This window comes from Montipora capricornis, chromosome 4, assembly GCF_036669925.1.
Source record: "Montipora capricornis isolate CH-2021 chromosome 4, ASM3666992v2, whole genome shotgun sequence".
NCBI classification, from domain to species: Eukaryota; Metazoa; Cnidaria; class Anthozoa; order Scleractinia; family Acroporidae; genus Montipora; species Montipora capricornis.
This window is the reverse complement of record NC_090886.1, coordinates 12,762,615-12,780,559: the sequence shown is the minus strand read 5'-3', so window position 1 is coordinate 12,780,559 and position 17,945 is coordinate 12,762,615. Positions and strand designations below refer to the sequence as shown.

General features: G+C 38.5%; 1 protein-coding gene across 1 annotated transcript in view; it reads right to left on the bottom strand.

The window, feature by feature from the left end:
* LOC138045555 (vacuolar protein sorting-associated protein 53 homolog) overlaps positions 1-17,945 on the bottom strand; it is a 53,814-nt gene that overhangs the window by 27,412 nt on the left and 8,457 nt on the right. Inside the window, exons 4-12 of the mRNA XM_068892101.1 lie at positions 14,272-14,338; positions 13,610-13,696; positions 10,708-10,823; positions 4,844-4,963; positions 3,851-3,929; positions 2,251-2,321; positions 1,067-1,139; positions 835-977; positions 118-247 (exon numbers count right to left, since the gene is read on the bottom strand). Coding sequence (XP_068748202.1) covers positions 118-247; positions 835-977; positions 1,067-1,139; positions 2,251-2,321; positions 3,851-3,929; positions 4,844-4,963; positions 10,708-10,823; positions 13,610-13,696; positions 14,272-14,338 — 886 coding nt within the window. The remainder of the gene's footprint in view (positions 1-117; positions 248-834; positions 978-1,066; positions 1,140-2,250; positions 2,322-3,850; positions 3,930-4,843; positions 4,964-10,707; positions 10,824-13,609; positions 13,697-14,271; positions 14,339-17,945) is intronic.

Genomic DNA, 17,945 nt, shown 5'->3' with positions numbered 1-17,945 from the left:
CAACACCTGAGGCCGTGCCCGGTTGTGAGATACATCGTTAAAATTTTTCTTCCCAGTCCTCCGAATTATGTCACCAGCTCACCTGGCAAGGAAAGGAAGTTGTACCTGATTTCTCACCTCAAAATTATGATGCACAAATCTCTGCGCCAGTAAATTCTCGAAAGTAGTCGTTCGCTGAATAGCAAACAGCAAGAGTTTGACATCAATATCTTGTGTTCTAGAGGCCATAATTTTTGACAAATCTTTTCTGCAAATCAAATCAGAATACTGGTGTAATTCACATAATCTGGGTTAAAATTAATATGACCACAGGTGCACGCAGCCAGTTACTTTAATCAGGAGTAGGCTGGTGAAGCCTGTGAATGTTTGGACAACACTGCCTCCCTTTGGAGAACAAGAAAGAAGTGCCTGGATAGTGTATTTCTTTCTTCCCTTAGTGATAATGTAAATTATGCTATCTGTGCATTACACAGAATACATGTACTGGTATAGCGATCATAAAGAAAAAACATGTCATAAACTCTGAAAAAAAAATTATGCCAACATAAATTACAGTACTTAGACCCAAAAGGGACAGGAACTCATAATTTTTTTGCAGTGACTGCAACGCAGCACTGTACATTTTACAAAGAAAAGAGCAGTTGTTAGGTCCCACCAGGAAAAGACTGATAGTACATGTACGCTGAAACTGCCTCTCTCTATAGCTAGTTCAGCAGCAAGGAAAATGCGAAAATGACAGCCTGTATAGCTAGTTTTGGTGGAGTCATGAAGGAAGACACACAATGTTCCATACTGGAACTGCAGAATATGAATATTATTGCAAAGGTACCTTACTTGGTGATGTTACAGAATTCTTCACTGATTTGCTCCTCCACATGCCATTCTGAGGGAAACGTTCCTTGAAAGTCTTCATCAAATTTTACCAATGCTCTTTTTAGCCATGAGTAACGACGATCAATTTTATCAAGCCATGCAACCTGGCAACACAAGGAAAGTCCTATAAGGTGACAACTTATAGGTTTTTTGAAGGAATACCGGTAGCAAAAAGAATGTTTTAAACACTTACCTCAAATGTTTCACTGAATAATTTTTGATATTCCGCTAATTGAAGTTTGACAAACCAAGAAAGCAACTCGTTTCTATAGGAGAAGAAAAATCTGCCTTGAAGAGGTTACAGTTTTCAAACCATGAAATCATCATCAAACTTGTTGGGCCCAAGAATGGTGGGTGTTAACTGATTCAAATTCAATAAAAACGTTTTCTTTACAACTATTAATTTTGTTAGGGTTAACCCTGCTAATCAAACAATGAGCTCACGATTCCAAACATTCATCTGTGTTTTATCAAATATTAAATGTACCAGACTCAAACACCCTTTTTCCTTTCCCAAATTATTGCTCTTGTGCACTGAACAGAGCTACTGAATGATAAAAGAAAGCTGTCTGATTAAGTGGGATTCTGTAAGACAGAATAAGAATGAAAATATGACCCTGTATGGTCTAGTTGTGGACATGGAAAGTTGGTGTGACATTAATTTTTGTTCGCATTCACAAACGATTGTTTGTCAGAATTATACCTAAGATCATGTTCTTTTTTTTTTCTTTGCTTTGTTCATGTTCCATTGGCATCAACTAGTCCAACCACAACCAGCAAGGCTGAAGTGGCTCTAGTATCCCCAACTTAAACTTGAGGTCCCTGGTGGGTGATAAGTAAACTATGTTCCCTGCCAATGACAAGGCTCTTAGTTTACTCGTCAACAGGTGCCCCAAGTTTTACAGTCATTTTCAAACTGACCAGGTTGTGATCCCCACAAATACCAATAGTCATTTTTTTACTGCTTTCAGAGTTTTGGGCCTCTTTTTATTCCATGAGCCAGATGTGTTTATTTACTGATTGGATTCGGTTTTCGTGAAAGAAAACTCTGCTGGATTTGGGTCAATTGGAGCTGAGATGGTGGTGTCAGCTTCCTCCAGTACTTTTCCGTTTTTCCTTGTATGGAAGGTGAAGTTTACCCCTACTTTTCTGATTAGCTCTGTGTGAGTATTAAGGGCAACTATGACAAGCCATTTGGTAAGTTTCATGATTTTGATTCGCAGTTTCTTACAAATTTCTAGCCTTTCCCCATACCGGTAATTATAAACCCTACATTGTCACCAATAGAGAGCCTTGGTTACATGACTGTACTTAAGGATTCATCACTTATTTGGTGCACTAAACCCTTCAAAAAGAGTGTGTTGCCATCTGACTTACTTTACTTTGGGATCCAACACATTAACCACCTGGCAAGCTTCAGCTAACTGTGAGTTGGGTCCTGCTGGTGGCTTTAGAAAGGATTATACTGTATAATTATTGGTAAACATATTATTTATGAATACAAAATTAATGAATATTTTATAAAAATATTATAATTGAATTGAAGGGGTTTACACAGAAGAATAACAATCTGCCTTTTGGAGTATTCTGCTGGTGACTTTGAGAAAAAGTTAATAGGCTAAATTTCTGAAAAATCAGAGTTCTACAGGTGGTATTTGTGCCTACATCCTTTGCAACACCCTGCATTTGTCAAGTAAACTAAAACCACCTATATCAGGGTTCAACTTCTTCTTAGGGTCTCAAGAAGAGACCTCGTCTTCTGTTGTGTATCATGATTGGGAGGGTAAAAGGGCGCACTTAATTTGGAGCCTCACTCTGTTGTGCGACCCCCACCACAGCCTGTTTCTCTGTTGTGATGAAAGTGATTAAATAAATAAATAAATAAATAAATAAGAAAAGTGCATAACTTTGATATTTGCAAATGGTTTGATCTTTGTGTGGAAGGGAGGAGCAGAAGGAGGAGGAGGATGATAAAGATGATAAGGAAGACAGGGACACTGACATTATGATGTTTGCAAATTTACTACTTGTCATAAACTGTAGATGGTGCAGGTCTGATGGCATGTGCCAGTGACAAAGATAGTAAACTAGTTGCTTCAACAGGCGAAAGGACAACTGAAAAATAAGGGTCCTAGGCAGGATATGGAGGACCCTGCCTAGCAATCTGATTTTACAGTTGTCATTTCACCCAATGAAGCAGTACATGTACTTTTAATTACTACTGTAACAGTCGAACCTCGATTATCCGGACTCGTTGGGACTAGACGAAATTGTCCAGATAATTGAGAATATGAATATATATTAATGAGGAACAAAAACTGATTAAATTAAGAAAGCAACATTTAATCATGAAAAAAATATTTACAAATCGTTTGGAAAACAATAATGGTCTACATCTTTACTGTCCATTGTGAATACGTGTACACGTGTTGCAAACTTCATGATCTTTTCCTTGTTCTTGTAGATATCAGATATCTGCTGCTTACTAATGATATTTAGCTGACAAATTGGTTCCTTTTTCTCCTTTATCTAACCGCAAAATTATATACAGTTATGCACTTTTTATCTTTTATCGAAAGAAAGGATCGTTTTTCAATGCTGTAGTTCTAAAAAGAATATGGCTACGGATCTTAATCATTACTAATAATTATTCACGACAAAATTGGGACCAGAGAAAAGTCTGGATAATCGAGGTCCAGAAAATTACGGTTCAACTGTACTGTCATGAAGTTTCACTCAATGACATATACAAAGAAATAACAAAATACAGGTTTCAAAATGTGAGGATATAAAAATAAGTTACATGTACCAGTATGATTTCTATCATTGTATTAATTGCTAAGTACAAAAAATCACTGAATGACACTGTATGAACTTCAGGTGGTAATATTCTCATGCAAGATTTGAAACCCTACTCTTGTGATAGCCAACTGCAGACTGAGCTAAACACTTACAAAAATGTCAAAACTTCAGTTACCTTAACACCTTTAACTGACAAGGCATCTTCAAAATCTGCCAATATCTGAGCCCCAAGTTCATTCTGTATTTGTTTGACTCTGAAAGCGAAACAACAAAAATAATCCTCTCTCATTGCTGACTTCTTCTTGTACATGTGCTGTAATTACATTGATTTTGAACCAGGCAAATAATTCCATGCTAGCAGAGGTATTAATTTTTCTTGTGTTTGCTGGGCTGACAAGTATAGGAAAAGATACATGTACCACTACCATGGCTCGAAATTCACTTTGATCCAACCGCCCTCCACAACCTTGGACAGCACTCTTCAAATCGCATGCGCCATGATATGTTTGCTGACTGTAACTTTAGGCCACCGTGTCCTGCACATTCCTTCACAGTAATTCCGCTGTTGTTATTAAAGTGAGCTCACACAACATGAAATATCACGTGGGGATTTGGTCGCTACATCGTTGCTGTGCATGTTTGTTTTACGAGACATCTGGTTTTGTCTCTTATACTGGGCAAACCTGCCCAGAGGGAAGGAGCACGAACAGGACTCGAGGTCCTATGCGAGGTGCTCCACCCTACCTTATCCAGACCAGAAAGACCAGACCACAACACTGGGAACTACATGACCTACTCTTTATGACAAGTGTGCGGGTTCTTTTACATCCCACAGGATTATGAACATTGAAGGGTTGTGAGACGGGACCTCCGGCTTATCGTCCTTATCCGAGGAGACTAGAGAGTCTAACCATTTGGAGATGCAATTACAAAGGCAGCACTTTCTCCTCCTTTATTTAAAGACCCTGAGTGTTGGTCTGGCCGGAGTTGAACTCACGACCTCCCGCGCATGCTCAACATAGCAAATTTTGACCCATGGCAAAGGTTTCTTTTGCCATACTCGTCAGCTCAGCAAACTAAAGCTAGCTAGTAGGGAAGGCAAATAAATGAATTATTCAATATGACAGGAAATTTTGCTGCTGTGTATGGGAAGACAAGAAACACCCACTTGTCAGCAAGCTGTCGAATCTGTGTGATTCCAAAGTACTTCTTAAAGTGTTCAAGGACATTAAGAACACCTTGAAGCAAATTAGCCACCTCTCCATAATGTCGCTTTCTTGTTAGATTCCTATGAACAAAGCAAGAGAAATAAATGATGCAAATTTAATTGTGTCAGAAAGACACTACTCAGTCAAAGCAGTATTACATTAACCCATTGACCCCTAGGAGCAAGACTTCATAGATTTTACTCTGTCTAACTGTGGTATCAGTGGGGGTCGTTCAGGAGTCAATGGATTGACAAACTAAACCTCCACTGAAAAACCATGACCCCTTTAATCCCCTGACCCCTGGGAGTGCAACTTAATAGATTTTACTCTTGTCTAACGTCAGAGGATTTTCTCATCAATGGGGGAGGGGGAAAGTCAATGGGTTAAGTGCAACAGTTTACAAGTTCGTTGGTTCTAGTCTCTTGGTTCCTCTACACATGTCCAATATACATGAACTGAGTCGGGTCGTCAATTGCTGTTGATGGCCTGACTCACCGGATGTCAGGTTGTGAAGTTTAAAAAGGAACTAAGCTTTAATGCCAGAAGTCAAACCGCCTGGGGCAGCTTCAAATATCTTGACTTATCGTGATGATCTGATCAGGTTGTGACGACCCGTTATTTGAAAAGTCAACCCGACAATTGGAAGTGTCAGGTGGTGAGAGAAAGACAAAAACTTCGATGAACACAGGAGGCCATGCTGCTCAAAAATGTTGCATGCTTCGTTCCCAAAGAGTAGCAACTAAAATATCGATATACGCATAGACAATTATAAACAATGACTAGAATAGCATTCACAAATGTTGCGAATGTGTCCTTAATAGCCCGACAACATGCTGCTCAGAAACAGAAATAATGACTGACTGTAATAGTGCTCCGTAATGTTGAATGCTTTGTTCTTGAAGCGTAGCAAAATCACCGCATACTTCCTAAAAGCATCGAGTGTAGCGAAATCACTGCACGCTTCCTAAAAGCGTCTATAAAAGGTGAATGCTTCATCCGTTCGAAACGAAATTAATGCCACTGACAATGCGCTGCTCAGAAATGTTGTATGCCTTGTTCTCAAAGAGTGGCGGCTAAAATACCGATACGTGCATGAACAACTACATGATTGTATAAATGTTGTCCACAATGCACCCACAATTTACGAATGTTAAGTTTGTTGTTAGCGAAATTAATACCCTAAAAACATCCTGCTCAGGAATGTTGTATGCCATGTTCTCAGAGTGGCGGCTTAAATACCGATATGTGCATGAACAACTATAAACACCGTACAGAATAGCACTTACAAATGGGTGAATATTTTGTTCATTCGTGTTTGTAGTGACGTTAGTACTCTGACAACATTTGTAAATTTGTAAGTGCTATCCTGGACAACGTTCATAGTTGTTCACGCACGTAACAGTATTTTAGCTGAAACTCTTTAAAAACCAGGCATACAACATTTCTGAGCAGCAGCATGTTGTCACCTGGGGTATTAATTTCGCTACAAACGAACAAGACATTGACCAATAATTTTGGATGAACAACTATAAACACTGTACAGAATAGTACATTCAGCAATAGTAAATTCAAAGTAACAAAGTTAATTCAAAGTAAATTCAAATTCAAAGTAAATTCAAAGTAAATTCAGCAACAAGTCACATTACTAGTGTTCCTAGATTTAAGCGCTGCTTTGACACAGTAAACCATGACACATTACTGCGGCGCCTGGAATACAAATTTGGACTTAAAAATCAAGCAGTAACGTGGTTCAAATCCTATCTGTTGAATAGATCTCAGCACATTGTAATTGGCAGTGCAAAGTCGGACAGTTTTGATTTGAAGTTTGGTGTGCCACAGGGCTCCTGTCTCGGCCCAATGCTGTTCTCCCTATACACCAGTGAGCTATTTGATGTGATTAGCCAGCACCTGCCAATAGCACACAGTTATGCCGATAATACTGGTATCTATCTGGCTTTCAATCCAAATGATGATTCCAATCAAGGCGCTGCCATTGCAGCAATGGAAGCATGCCTCTGTGACATCCGCAACTGGATCATCAATGATAAACTCATGATCAATGATTCCAAGACAGAGTTTATGCTCATTGGGACGAAGGCACAGCTACAGAAAACCAAACGCCCTACTCTAACTATTGGTGAATCCATCATCTCTCCAAGCACAGAACTCCTTAGAAACTTAAAGGGGCCTGGTTTGACTGCCATTTTAACCTGAACTTCAACATAACCAAAACGTGTAGGCATGCTTTTTTTCATCTTCACAATATTAGACACGTCAGAAAATATCTAAGTATAGAATCTGCCAATAAATTAATCCACGCTTTCATCACAAGCAGATTGGACTATTGTAATTCACTTTTACACAGAATACTGCGCTCTCACTAAACTGCTGCAGCATGTTCAAAACGCAGCTGCAAGAGTCCTATATCTAGCACCACGGTATTGCCATATCACACCTATATTATACAAATTACACTGGCTACCTGTAACGTTTAGAATAGATTATAAGATTATTATAATCCTGACTCACAGAGCAATCCATGGTACAGCTCCTAATTATTTATCACCTCTCGTAAATTTTAAACCTAATTCTTCCTACAGCCTCAGATCAAATAACAAATATCTGCTTTCAAATCCAGATTTCAGGATTCTCCCTACTCTTGGCGATCGAGCCAACTGTGGAATAATCTTCTGTTAGATCTTAGATGCACTTCCAAATTTAAAGTTCTTAAGGTAATTCCCTTGAAATTGTTCTACTATCAAACTTTTTTGGAAACTTGGCATAATTAACATTCATGATATGAACATTAAAAAAATGCAATAAAAAAAGGGGGTCACCGTGCTCGTTTACGCGTCAGCAGGCTCTTAAAATGGGGCATTTTTACTGATTGCGCGTTAAAAATTCGAATCACCTTCATACAGAATTAAGTCTAGCTTACTTGAAAGATACAAAATTTTATTTTGAAAATAAAGGTTCTTTTATTCATATAAGCAATATTGCTTCATTTACGCCGTTTTTGATTGCCTGGTTGTAGGAATAGTGCACTTTTTGGGACAGTTCCGTGGTTAGCTTGAAGTCCTCGCCTTGGCCAAAATACACCCAGCATGGTACTGTTTTTCAAAAAAATTCATGTTCTACTATTAAACTTTTTTTCTTCTTCAAATACGTTCTTACATTGTTCTTAGCAAATACCTGGAAAAAAATCGGGGGTCACCGTGCTCGTTTGAGAGAAAAGGAGCATTTTTTTGCTATCGGGCTTAGTTCGAGGGAAATCTCTTGCGTTTTGTACGCGCACGTGCTAATGTGCGCGCGCTAATGACGCAAAAATCGTGCGCAGTAGCGATGCGCAATGCAAGGAATTACCTTAAATCTAATTTGAAGACTCATCTTTTTTGAAAAAGCTTTTTCTGATATACTGGTAGTATTGTAATTTATAGACTAGATAATTATTCATTCATGTAATTTTGACTAATATATAGTGTTATATTTTATATGCTGGTAATATATTGTTCTTTTATTGTAAGGCGCATTTGAAAACTGCATAGTTGAATTTGCCTGGTATAAATAAATGTTGTTATTATTATTATGCTTTTAGGAAGCTTGTGGTGAGTTTCGCTACGCTTGGATGTTTTGAGGAAGCATGTGCAGCGATTCTGCTACATTGTACGCTTTAAAGAACGAGGAATTCATCATTTCGGAGTGCTATTACAGTCCGTCATTATTTCTGTTTCTGAGCAGCAAGTTGTCAGGGTGGGTTACGCGCAAACACAGTGACTGTTTCAAATTCTTCAATTCCCAATGCAAAGTGTTACTTTCAAAACACTTAATACTGTGTAAGAACAAACACTCCTATGATATTGCAACGAGAAAGTGGCTGATACCGGTAACACAGTAACGAAATGCTGTACAAGTTCTTTTCCAACAATTCCATCCTTCACACAGAAGCAATATTAATGATATTTGCAAAATCATTAGTTCCCTATATCTAAGTAAAAAGTAACTATTATAGGAGCATTTTCAGTTATTTCCAGCTTAACAAGTCACCAGCACCAACACCGTATCCCAATGACTTTTTGTATCTTTAATTTGGAAAGTCAGACTTAAAATTCTACTATGCCTTACTCTACCATATACAAATTCTAAGAGCTACTTTTACCTTGAAAAAACCCCTTCCACACAACTACTCATTAAAACACATATGCCCAATATATATAGTTACAAACAACTGCCCACATTTTTCCAGCCCCTGTTCGGCCGCAAGAAATTATGCATTCATGTTGCAGAACCTCCACAAATAAATGTAAACCAGCACTACTGCTACAAAAGCAAAATTCTTTAGAACTTTTGCCCAATAGTAATCACCAAAACGTGTCGAAGTCGTTAACAGATTTAAACTCTTCATGAAAAACGGGATCCCAATCTGCTGGAAGAACGCATCATCACAATTCATTTCATGACTTTTGCATCCTTTAACACATCACTCCCAGGGGATCAAACACAGTAACAAACCTACAACACAGTCCCGCCAAATTCGTTTGCAGCCACCTTAAAGTTTGTAAGCTGACAGCCGCAGCACTTTTTACTATCATGTCTTGCGCTTCAGTATTATGCGACAATCGCAAAAGACTAACATAAATATTTAAAAAAGAAATAACGGTGTCCCGGTGGATTAAGATTACCAACCATTCACCTCGATGACAAATTGACTGACCAAATAAAAACGAGTGCACACTTATAGTTATTAATACTCACCTCATTAATGCATTCGTACTACAACACGTTATTAAACAAGTGGAATAATTATTTCCTAACACACAAGGTACTTAACCAATATTGCCTCTAAAACTTGCTTTTCATAAGCCCTGGAGTGACCATACTGTTAAAAAATCCTAAACCACACTTCTCTTCTACAGTTTTTTTTTCGAAGTCTCTCACCACCTGACATTTCCAAAAGTCAGGTCAACTTGTCAAATGATGGCTCGTCATGAACTAGACGGGTTGTCATGACCTGTCACCATTTTCAGACGGCCTCACTGCACTTCACAAACAAGTTTTTTTGTTACAGTTTTTTTCTAAGCCGCTCAACACCTGACATTTCCAACAGTCGGGTCGACTTTTCAAATGATGTCCCGTCACAAACTAGATGGGTCGTCCCGACCCGTCAACATTTTCAGGCGGCCTCACCGCCTCCAGTATCTTCCATACGCGAATTTTTTAGTCTCTCACCACCTGACATTTCCAATAGTAAGGTCGACTTTCACATGATGCCTCATCATGAACTAGACAGGTCGTCACAACCCGTCACCATTTTCAGATGGCCTCATCGCCTGAATTGTAATTCACAAACACATCACAACCTGACATTTTCAAAAGTCAGGTCAACTTTTCAAATGGCTGCTCGTCGCGAACTAGACGGGTCGTCACGACCCATCAACATTTTTTGAAAGTTCCTTGAACCCTCTTTCAAATAGCAACTTCCTGTTACTTTACTTCCGCAAACACCACGACTTCCGCTTAACATGTCGTCACCCGACTCTGTGTGTATTGGACAACCTCCTTTTTCAAGGTGCTCCTGTGGAGAGTGGCAGCACAACAGCAGTGGTGCCCCTGTGGAGAGTGAACAACAATGCTGCACCATGTGTCCTTGTTTGTAATGAGCACAACAATTTCAAAGGGCAGAGGTGGATTTTTAAGATTTTATGAGCTTGACTACATATTGAAGTAATGCAGTCATTCATCCACCACGTTATGGTCTCCCATGACAAGTTTGAAACAATTTTCACAATCTTTCAAAAAATAATTATTTATAATTCTTGTTACTTACATCAGAGTGTCTACGCCACCAACCAACATGTGAAGATGGTTCAAAGTGGTTATGGAGCTTGTTAGATGTCTTTTTGCATTATCCAGCTGTTTTATATCTCTTGTTATTTCTTTTACCTACAGAAATAAGCAGTACTGTAAATGCCAGATAGGCTTGAGACAGAGTGTAGGTTGAGATGCAGTGGAGGAGGTTTTTGTTCCACACCTTTCAGGGTCTGGAAAAATTTTAATGATTGTTACGGCTGACAGCATCTTAACAGAGGATGGGCGTCTTGGGATAGATTGAGCAAGAAACAACTGAAGGAAACAGAAAACTAATGAGATAAACTTCCTAGAAGCCCCACTTCTCACACATGCCAGCATCCCCATGGAAACAAAAGCAAACTTAAGGTCGTCAACTCAATAATTATAATAATTGAGTTCTGATTATTTTTAAATTATTGTTATCCCTATCTTAACATACCAAGGCCAAACAGGATCACTCACAAAAAGGCTAGAGTGCAAAATTAGCACCTGCGAAAGAGAATGTTTCTATAAATTGGTTGTCAACAAGATCAGAGAAATGGAAGGGGCAGCACCAATCTGCTGCCACTTTGATGGACAGAGGATTAAGTGGTTTGGGCACCTAATGAAAATGGACACCAACCAGCTCAGAAAGCATACAATACCAAAGTGTCAGGATAATAAGACAAGAGGATGCTGAATACAAAGACAAAGAGAGACATCCTGAGGGTATGCAACATCACCCTCCCTGCAGTTTTAATGCTTGCAACAGATACTAAGATTCACATCCCTACGACACTTCCAGCATAATACAAGTTTGTATGTAAGTCCACAACAATCTGTGTGCTGTACTGAAGAAGAATACTATTTTTTGCATGTAAATGATGTATGTGCGTTTAACGATTGTACAAATATCTCATTTAGAGACCACATTGAAAAATCATTTGATTGATTTAGGGTTCAGACTTTCATTGAGGGGTTATCATAGCAAATCAAAATTAAAAGCAATCAAGAGCTACACTGAAACCAAACTTTAAGTTACCTCAAATGAATAGAAAAGGGACATCAAAACAAGCTGCTATGCTTTAAAATGGTCAATGTTATTGAACAGGCATCTTTTTTGAAAAAAAAAATCAAGGTCAAAGAAAATTTGCTAATTTTACAAGTAACAATGAAAAACCTGAAGTACTGGGCTCTGCTGTTTTAGAAAAGAAGTCAGTGAAACAGCAATTGCCACGTGTCACTGATTCACGAAATACAAAAACTTTGTTTTGGCCAGTGCAAACAAACCCTCTTTTTTAATTATCCATTGACACCTCAAATGAGGACACCCCGAGTTGTCGCATTAGACAGTCAAGTCTCACTCCCAGGGGTCAATAGGTTAAGGGGGAATTGTCATCATTTTTTAGTCAACCTTGATGTTGCTACAGCTAACCCTTTTCAGCTGGGCAGGAACAAAAGCCGGACTGGATCAACTCAGATCACTTACTTCGGATCGAATGAAAGACGGTTTTGTAAGCCAAGACTATTTGACATTTGCCCCAATTTCACAGAGGTTAGCTAAAAGATTAGGGTTAGGGTGATTTCTCAAGGCCTTACCTTTAATTTTTTTGAGATCAATCTGAGGTGAGATTCAAGTTGATCCAGTTTGACTTTTGTACCTGCCTTTTTCAGTTCCTCAATGACGAGTAAAATCGTCCAGCATTGGACAGAGTAAAATCTACAATAGCTACCCTCACGAAGAAAAGGGTTAAAAGGGACATAGCTTTTGAGTGGACATACATTGTAGATCTATATCTCTGGCATTAGGCAGAGTAAAACCTACTAAACCTACTAGCATTAGACAGAGCAATATTCACATGTGTCCATCTTACGGGGAAAAAAATTTAAACTAGAGTATTGATCACTGCAATGGGCTTAAAATAAGAAATGAAGTGCTAATATGACAAAATTCGCATCTTTCCTATCTAGGCCAATATTTTTAAGACATGAACAAGTAGTCTGCACAAGAACAAGAATGCTGCTTACTATTTTCAAGTATCTCTTTTTGTTACAGAGATATTCAAGTTTTTAAAATATGCAAATTAGCCAAGTGATGACATCGTAAACTCAACCGAATTTTGATCAAATAGAATGAAAAAAGATATGTCTGCCAATTTTTATCAGAAATGCTTGATTCTTTGCAGTAAGATTCTAGTTCCTTTGCTCCGCAATATGAGCACACCAGTTTTGTTACCATGGCAATATACTGGGATCCAGACCTCCCTGATATTAAAGGCTTTGCTGGCCACTTTTGGCGTTCTATTTTGATATTTGCCAATGGTGCTTAATCTGCATGATCCAGCAAGCATATCAATATGTTAAGTCATGTTTGTGGCCTTGTTAAATGTTTTCTAGCTTAAGATCACCAAAAAATATTGAAATCAGGTTGGAGGACAATGGAAAAGAGTGAGTTGCCATGGTAACTAATTTCTTTATAGCAGTAGATGTGTTGCCTGTAGAACTATTAGCCTACCAAGTTTCAATGGTTTCTGCTTAAAATTGACCAACTCGGAGATAGCTCTATTTTCTTACTTGATGTTATATTGTGTTGAGTGAATGACATCATCAGTCCTCTCATTTGCATATTTTACATATTTTTCAAACTTTAATATCTCCGGAACCAATGCAGATATTTCCAAATGGTAAACCACGTTTTTAACCTTTCATGAAATTCTATGTGATAAACCTAAAAATTCAAGGGATAAAAATATGATCATAGTAGCACTTCAAGGACAAAAGTTGAATTTTCTTTGTAAAAAATGCTGCATCTTATACCCAAGAAAATACATGCACTGTAACTTGCAGAGTGATTTTGCAGTGAGTTCCATAAACCAGTCATTGTGAATTAGAGACGTTACCATTTGTTCAGATTTATCAGCTTTCTCTTTTATATCAATAATTTTTGCAAACAACTGATGAATGGCTTCTTTGGCTTCATCAAGGGCCTGCAGATAAATTAAATTAATTCATCTTATTAGTAACCCACAAAGAAAAAGCAAAATAACTATTTGATTTCATCAATAAATTATTCAATACATAAAATGTGATATAGATTAATTTTACTTTGATTTATATATGATTTCTGACTTTCTTTCCTGTTAAAATGCCTTACAATGCACAATATTAGTGGGGTTAGGGGTAGGTTTGGGTTAGGGTTAATTTATTTACATATTAGCAAGACTGCTGCCTAACGGCCGCCAAGTCGCCTGGGGCACCTTACTTGTGAGCGCAGGTGACCAAATTTCTGAATGAGTAGCCCAAACGGGCACCTAACTTATCACAAGGTGATTCATCCTCACTTTTAGTTAATTCTCTCTGGGCTCTTGAAAAAATTACTCAGGCTACTAACTTTTAATGTTGGAAGCCCAAAGGGTTGTGGAAAAATTTTCTTAGGCAGCAGCCTTGATTAGTAAATTATTAATCAATTTTTTTAGAAGTCTAATTAAGCAGTAGACAGAATAATTTATTTGTCACAGTGCATGAGAATGTGGGGCTGATGGAACATGTACAGTTCCCTGACCTGTCTTCCTTCATGGCCAATATTGGTCTGTCCCCTGACGACAGTTCTTATTTCTTCATCCAGACCCCTGAAAAAGAGTACACACAAACCGTGAATTTTTAATTGATTCCAACAGATGAGATTGTGAAAGGTACCTGTACAATCTGTGCCTTCCAGAACCACATGAACGGCAACATTAACTATCAAACTAAAACAACACTAACTATCAAAACTAAAATAATTTTCTCAAACTTCTCAGCCAGAAAAGCTTTTATCACTCCAAAAGACCACAAAAGAGAGTGACCTCCGTAAAGTTTAATAGCAACCGCATCATACAGAAAACTTCCCTGGATCAATGGAAAAATGTCATTTAATGGTTCAGCAGCATCCCCGATAAACACAAGCACTCGTTCACTGTCTTCGACATTGACAACTTCTACCCCTCTATCACAGAACCCCTCCTACAATCTCTGACCAAGACATCAACATCATCATGCATTGCCGAAGATCCCTGCACTTCGACAACAACACCGCCTGGCAAAAGAAAGCAAACAACATGTTCAATGTCACCATGGGGAGCTACAGCTGTACAAAGGAGCTGAAATATGTGAATTCGTAGGGCTTTTAATCCTGGACACTCTCAGCAAAAAGACCGGCAATTCCAACATCAGCCAATACAGAGACAACGGCCTAGCCTTACTAAAGAACGTGTTAGGTCCCAAAGCAGACCACTTCAGGAGAACAACAACAAGCCACCTCAAGCAGCATGGCCTATCTACATGTATCTCAATTAAAAGCAAACTCAAAATAGTTGACTTCCTTGACATCTCACTCAACCTAACTAAGGGAACATTCTACCCCTACAGGGAACCAAACAACGAACCTCTAAACATCCACGCCAAATCCAACCACCCACCTTCCATCATCAAGCACCTTCTGCAATTTATCAACCAGCAAATCTGTGATCTCTCCCTCGACAAAGAAGCCTTCAATAAAACGAAAACCCAAATACGAGAACGCACTGAAGTCCAGTGGGTACAGCACCCATCTCTATTACCTCAGGCCAGCCACACCTTCTCCCTCTCATCATCCCAATCATGCAAACAGAGGAAGGCAGACAATCCGGTTCAATCCTCCCTTCAGCAAAGGTGTCCAATCTAACGTCAGTAAGACCTTTCTCACACTCGTCCAGAAACACTTTCCCAGATCCCACAAGTAAAGTAAAAGTAAAGTGGAGCATTTATATAGCGCCCTTATCACAACGTCTCAAAGGCGCTTTACAATGATCAATTTACCCCCAGCGGACTGGAAGCATATACTACAAAATCTGTAACAAAAACACCATCAGCTACAGTTGCATGGACAATATGGAAACCATCTTCAAGAAGCACAACCGAAAAATCCTAAACCCCTCCCCAACCACCCAAGATTGCAAGTGCAACTGCAAAAACAAACAAACCTTCCCCTTATACAACAACTGCCTCATTTCCTCCCTAATTTACAACACAAATGTCACCACAAACAAGAACAAGTAGGGCAAGAATTACATCGGCCTAACTGAAGGAACCTTTAAACAAAGATTCACACAGCACTCCCTTTCATTCCGAAACAAAGCCTATGCCAACAGCACAAAACTTTCCAAGCACATATGGAAACTGAAGTACTCTAACACCCCCTAATCCCTTTGGTGGTCAGCCATTCACAAAACAACTGCTTACAATGGGAAATCAAGAAATTGCAACCTCTGCCTTGCTGAGAAATTTGCTATTATCACAGCAGACAAATCTACCTTGATAAACAAACGATCCGAAATAATTTCAAAGTGCTGCCACAAAAACAAGTATTACCTGCGAAACCAATGAACAATAAGCCTATTGTGCCTCCCTCTATTATCATTGGTTCACTTGTTAATTATTATTCACCAAAACCCTTTTCATAAAGGGCATGTTTTTCATCGAAATAAAAACAGTCTGATGATCGTGGCGTAAGCCGCAAGAAACTCAGAGTTACAGAGAAATGAATGATCTATCTTTGATTACCAGTCATTACATGTAATAATTATTAGAAGTACGGTTTACATGTTTTGACGAAATGTCAAAGTCATCATCACGCTTCAATGAATAATTCAAGCAATTGTGTCTTATAGACAAAAGGGAGGCGAACAAAATTAATGACATCTGCAATGCTGGTGCAATGCGCTACCAACTGAGCTACAGTTGTATGAAGCCACACAGATGGGAGCAGGTCAATTTGTTGGCCTCATTTGTTCCTGTGAAAGGACTCAATGAATGAAAGAAATCTATACATGTATATAAGAAATGTGGGAGTATAAATGAAGTGTAGAGGTAATCCTAATGCACTTAACTGGACAATTTAAATAATTGTCTATTATAGACACTGAGTATCAGTAACATACATGTACATGTACCTCCAAATTTTTACAAAGGAAGCCATGTGGCCCAGTGGTTAGGGCACTTGCCTTGAATTCCAGGGATTCAGAGTTCAAGACCTGCCCCACTCGTTGAATTTCATCCAAGTTATGTAGTCCCTGGTTCAAATTTTATTCTAAGCTGCACTTATAAAATTAATAGCCGACTGGTTTGCCTCTGGACGGATGGAATTCTTAATAAATGTTGCTGTATTCTGTTCATTTCATTGGCCACGAAAAGCCTCAGTCTATGGGGTGAGTGGCAAATTCAGCATGTATGAGCATGAGTGACTGAAGAACACATAACCATATTGGCTTGACTTTTTAAGTTCAGTTAATGCTACTAATCACAGAGAAGAACACATTAGGTAGTAACATGTATGCAAGAAAACCATACAACTACTGGAAAGGTACATATTACATTTATTTAAATTTATTACATTAAGAATGCTTCTTGAGAATTAACTGTGAAAAGCATGAAGAAGTGTTGAAGAAGGCAGTTGCAGCTCTTGTTTTCATGCATGATTGAGGGCCAGACTTTAGGAATCCTGAAAATAGCTACGGTTTGTTAAGAGAGCATTTCAAGTAAACATGGTCAAACAGCATCTAACACGAGGTATCCTGCAAGGAGAGTTTCCTTCAACCTTCAAATAGGCATATTGACTTTTACTCAACAACACAAGAGAAGTCAACAACATTAATTGTTGTTGCTCTGTGCAGTTGCACATGCAATGTTCCAACAAATACATCATTGGCTGTTGAAGCCGGCAAAATTGCACTTACTTATATAAGTTGCACATCCCAAGGGAGCATAATGAAGCCAATGAAATCATAGAATAATAGGGAATGTCCCATGGGAATTCAATTTGTATTGCAGAGGATTGATTGAATTTATGACTGGACTACCCTAGAGGGGTACCCAAGAAGCTAATTATATAGCGCAAGGAGCAATAATTCGCTCGAGAGTAAATTGGTACCAATATGGCGAGAAAAGTAATAAGTACTTTTTGAACTTAGAAAATTCCAAAAAGAAAAAAAGTTGTATTAGAAAGTTAGTGGGGGTTTAATGATGAATACATAATGGATCCGAAACAAATAATGACAGAGATTCATAGCTTTTATGCCAATCTTTATGATAGAGACTCTTGTCAACAGGGTGGCTTGTCGATTGATGAATTCCTTAAGAATGTAAATACTAACATGTTAACAGACGAGCAGCAGGAATATTTGGAGAAAAAAATTACAACAAACGAATATTTAGAAGCGT